Source organism: Benincasa hispida, chromosome 7 (genome assembly GCF_009727055.1).
Source record: "Benincasa hispida cultivar B227 chromosome 7, ASM972705v1, whole genome shotgun sequence".
Classification (NCBI taxonomy): domain Eukaryota; kingdom Viridiplantae; phylum Streptophyta; class Magnoliopsida; order Cucurbitales; family Cucurbitaceae; genus Benincasa; species Benincasa hispida.
In genome coordinates, this window is record NC_052355.1 from 47,832,011 (window position 1) to 47,836,233 (window position 4,223).

The following is a 4,223-nucleotide window of genomic DNA, read 5'->3' on the forward strand; positions in this document are numbered from 1 at the left end:
TCGAGAAAAAAATACAAATAGTAAAGAAAACAATACCAGGACTTACATGGTTCGCTAGCCGTGTGTAATGCGTCTCTTGTGTTAGAAGGTTTATATATAGCGCAACAACCCTAGGGCCAAACTCGTAAATAACGCATAAATGAATACAAATTGAGTTATAGGAGCATTGATCATTCAGAGCATCACATAATAGATTCAAGACGTTCCAATAGTAACATTTTCAACATATTTGTAGGGAAGAGAAGCAAGAACAAATACTTTGGCATCTGTGGATTGATGGAATGAAAGCTTATAACATTAGTTTTTACAGATGGCTAAACAGCTCGAAAGTTTGTTTCATTTCATTCTATATCTCAATGTGACGTGTATTAAAGAGATAAAAGTTACAACCCCCTAAGATGGGCAATGAGAGCAAGACTACAAAGTGGAAGGTGTCACGTTTGGCACCAACAATCGCCTTACTTGTAAATAAGCCAAATCCAATAAACGAAATGGACTCTAATCTTAATCTACATAGACACTACAATCTATACTTGCATACTCACTGTCTTCCCCTTCTGGTGCTGTACCATCAGACTCCGGCTTGTGTTTTGGGACTTGTTGCATTAATATGAAGTTATCAGGGCCCTGTTTGTTATAGTTCAGAAAAGCACCCAAGGCCCCAAGAAATCCTTCGTGCCGCAAGAACATTGCTCGCGCATCGCCCTTCGACCTGAAAGGGAAAAATGTAGGGAGTAAAATGTAAATAACATAGTCAGCCTCAATAGCAATGATGTATTTTTACCAGTAATGAACGGCAACAGATATGGTGTCCATAGTATAAGCATGACCACGTATGAAGAATCCTCCAAAAAATATCCGCTTGAGTCCAAATCGAAGTGCAGTAAGGTAGGCAATCTGGGGAGAATTAAATTCAGAACATCTTATATTCCCAAAGTTTCTAGTTCATATTGGAAGTAAATGAAGTCTTATCACTGTGACTTATACCTGTCCAATGTTATTTGAAATCATTCTTAGAAGGGACCGAGCAAGATCCTCAGTCCTGTAATTTTCAAGCACTTTGTTTGCTGAAATTGTCTTGCCAAAGCTAGATGCAATGGCTGTGGATGAAAGACCCATCTGAATCATTACAAGGCAGAAGAAGGTGAAGTCTTGTAGCTAAAAAGGACAGTTCGTCCTCGATAAATAAAACACTGTTCCCTAAAAATGGTGGCAGTAAAATTGGTCGTGCATGATGAATAAACATGTGCTATCAATAGAAATGAGTACCTTAGAATAATCTATTCCACCATATATATCTCCAACAAGCATGTCTACCACTCTATTATTCCCTTGGTGACTCAACTCCAACAACTCGTCAAAACTGAAAGATTTTACATTTGGCTATAAAGCGAGAAAATAAATCATTCATAAAAGTTTGCTTAAACGTTAAATTCTATAAATGAAGGATTTCAATTGATATGAAGAACCAAAAAGCAAAAATAGTAGAGTGATGAACTTTCTAAGAAAGCTTCAAATCATCTGCCAAAATAAACAATTAATTTTATGACCAAATGGATGAAAGAAGTACCTGTTGCACTTTGTCAAAAGCTTACCCAAACCCCAGAATGTCCCGCCACCAAGGCTCGTTCCACTTACTCGCTCAAACTTTCCATTTCCATCCACCTACTAATTGCAGTACAAAAGATTTCAGGTTTAAGAAATGGCGTATTCATGAAAATACTATGGTCAGGAAACTAAATGGTAAATACCATAATGACCATACCTTAATCATGCTGACTCCAGAGCCAATGTTGACAAGGAGGAAAGGGTACAGATCATCTTGGTTAATCTGCACAAATTCCTTTTGACCGCCTATGTATGTAAATGCTTCTTGGTCAACTGCCTAAAACGTAACAGAAATAGGAACATGTCAAGCGCAATAGAATTAGAGTACAGTTCTAGCTTCGATTATCCACGTTGATGAGATTTAGTTTCACAACAGTATATGATAGGTGTCACATTACACAACGTTTCAAGTATATGAATTCTTTGCAAACCAAAATGGATATGTTGTCTGGCCAACCTTTAGGAGAAAATTTGCTCCAGCGACCAGGCAATCCATTTCATCTTCCTTGTCTAAACAAAAGTCAAGCTTTTCTCTGAAGAGATCAGCAAATTTAAATGCTCCACCACCTGTGGCCTTCTCACAAAAAGTTACCACTCAACAAATTTGCATGCTTCAGAAGAATACAAAACAACGAGGTAAAGTATGCACCTTTACAACTATTCTGTCATTGCCAAGATCCTTGGGATGGTGGGAACCTGGTTTAATGTTCAGTTTTCAGAAGAGTACCAAAAAGAAAAGAAATAGCAAAAGGGAACACGAAAACTTTAACAGAACAGCCAAAAGAAAAAAGGTACTGATAATTTTGGGGCATATTTAGTTCATCTCTCACTTTGTATGCCTCATTTTATAATTTTTAGACTACCGAATGGAGAAACAGCTAAAGCCCCGTTTGGTAACAATTTGGTTTTTGAAAATTAAGCATGTTTCCTCTCAATTTCTCACAATGGTTTGCATCTTTCTTAAGTAAAAAAGTTGAATTCTTAGTCAAATTCCAAAAGCAAAAACAAGTTTTTAAAAACTACTTTTCTTAATTTTCAAAACTTGGCTTGGTTTTTCAAACATTAGTAAAAAGTAGATAATGAAGCAAGAGAATTTAAAAGTGGAAGGAGTGCTTATAGACTTAATTTTCAAAAATTAAAATACAAATGGTTACCCGGGGGCCTAAGCAATTCATCTTATGTGAAGAGTTGGGATTCTCAAGAATAAACAAACGAAACTAATGAACCCATAGATAAGAGACATCTTCCCTTCTTAAGCCACAATAGATTGTCATCTGCAAACAGTAAACTAAGCAGAAGGAATCTTTTTCCATTTTAGATTTCTTAGGCAACCAGATCAGTCATACTAATTAAACAATTTTAAGCTGAAAAAGATCACCCGCAACTGTAAATGCCACAAAGGAAATCACTCATACCGAGTTGCTTGCGTTTAATAAACGCTAGACAGTCATCAATTTTGCTTGTTTCAAACTTGGTAAAGTGAAGCTTCCCTTGAAGAATGGAATGGCTTCTTCCACTAGCTTTTACAGAATTCTGAACTTCATCATTTTTCAACAATTTCTTATTTCCAGAAAAATACACCAACTTAGCAAGAGTACCTACAAGAAATGCAGAGATTAATCCCTAAACTAGATTCCAAGTATGAGATCAAAGCAAATTCAAAAAAGGAAAGAACGGGAGACTGCAATAGGATGATCCAATGTAGATTGACCAAAAATAATGATGAACTGGTGAATTACCCCCAATATCCAATGCCAAATGAGATATTTGGCTGTCAGATTGGGCGTCCGAATTCCCTCCGGCTCCGGTGATTCCGAGATCCATACCACCGGAAATCGTACGGAAGGTAGCCGGCTAGGTCTTTGTTGGCGAAGAAGTTGAGAGATCTGAAATTGAAGTGTGGTGAAACATTCAGAGCTAAAACCCTTAGGAACAACTCTTAAATAAATTGAGAAGAGGCGATCAAGATGGCATCGGAGTTTGATTGGAACGGCATTTCAATGAGTATCAACGGTTGACTTTGTGGAGATAACGAACAAGACGAGTCCCGCTGTTTGCCACCGTTGTCCGGTGGTTAGGTACGTCAGAAATTGGGAAGTGGGAGTCTGAGATTATCCAAATCTTGTTTTTCTTCTGTTTTTTTTAATTAGCCACGTGAGAGTTTTTCATTTCTTCTAAACTTCTAATTTTATTCAATTAGATTTTTTCTTAACACAATAATAGTGAGAATAGAGAATCAACGTCCAATTGACTTAAAAGAGAAAGTATCCTTCAATTATCTTTAAGCTAAACTTAATAAATTGGAATTAGACTTGTTTAAATGTTGCAGCCTCTATTCACTTTTCACTCTTTTATCTACTAATTTTAATACAAAGTAATGTAATAATCTTAGAAAACTCACTATTTTTTTTTTAATAGATTTTTGCACAAAATAAAACAAAATTCTTTTTTTTTTTTATATACAACAAACAACAAACCAATTAAAGAGTCACATCAAAAGAAACCAAAGACTCAAATCACACCGGGTAAGGAGAAAAAAGAAGAGAAGAAGATTGCTCTTCCAGTGCCTTGGATGCCAACGAGTGAGCCAAAACATTGTTTCGACGACGAATGTG

General features: G+C 36.3%; 1 protein-coding gene across 1 annotated transcript; it reads right to left on the reverse strand.

Moving 5' to 3' along the window:
* Nucleotides 1-243: 243 nt before the first annotated feature.
* Nucleotides 244-3,782, reverse strand: LOC120082083 (pantothenate kinase 1-like). The gene is made up of 10 exons (XM_039037304.1): nucleotides 3,348-3,782; nucleotides 3,024-3,206; nucleotides 2,258-2,304; nucleotides 2,066-2,182; nucleotides 1,766-1,885; nucleotides 1,571-1,665; nucleotides 1,270-1,363; nucleotides 988-1,119; nucleotides 785-897; nucleotides 244-712 (listed from the first exon to the last, which is right to left on the reverse strand). Exons 1-10 carry the CDS (start codon nucleotides 3,430-3,432, stop codon nucleotides 505-507), a joined length of 1,194 nt encoding a protein of 397 aa, XP_038893232.1. The 5' UTR covers nucleotides 3,433-3,782; the 3' UTR covers nucleotides 244-504.
* Between the last annotated feature and the right edge of the window lie 441 nt (nucleotides 3,783-4,223).

What these genes read in the sequence shown, in the direction of transcription:
- LOC120082083 (XM_039037304.1), bottom strand. Translation starts at nt 3,432, where the DNA reads ATGGATCTCGGAATCACCGGAGCCGGAGGGAATTCGGACGCCCAATCT. An exon ending in TTTGGCATTGGATATTGGGG is followed by an intron (nt 3,207 to 3,347) that starts GTAATTCACCAG and finishes CATTTCTTGTAG; the next exon opens with GTACTCTTGCTAAGTTGGTG. An exon ending in CTGGAGTCAGCATGATTAAG is followed by an intron (nt 1,666 to 1,765) that starts GTATGGTCATTA and finishes TGCAATTAGTAG; the next exon opens with GTGGATGGAAATGGAAAGTT.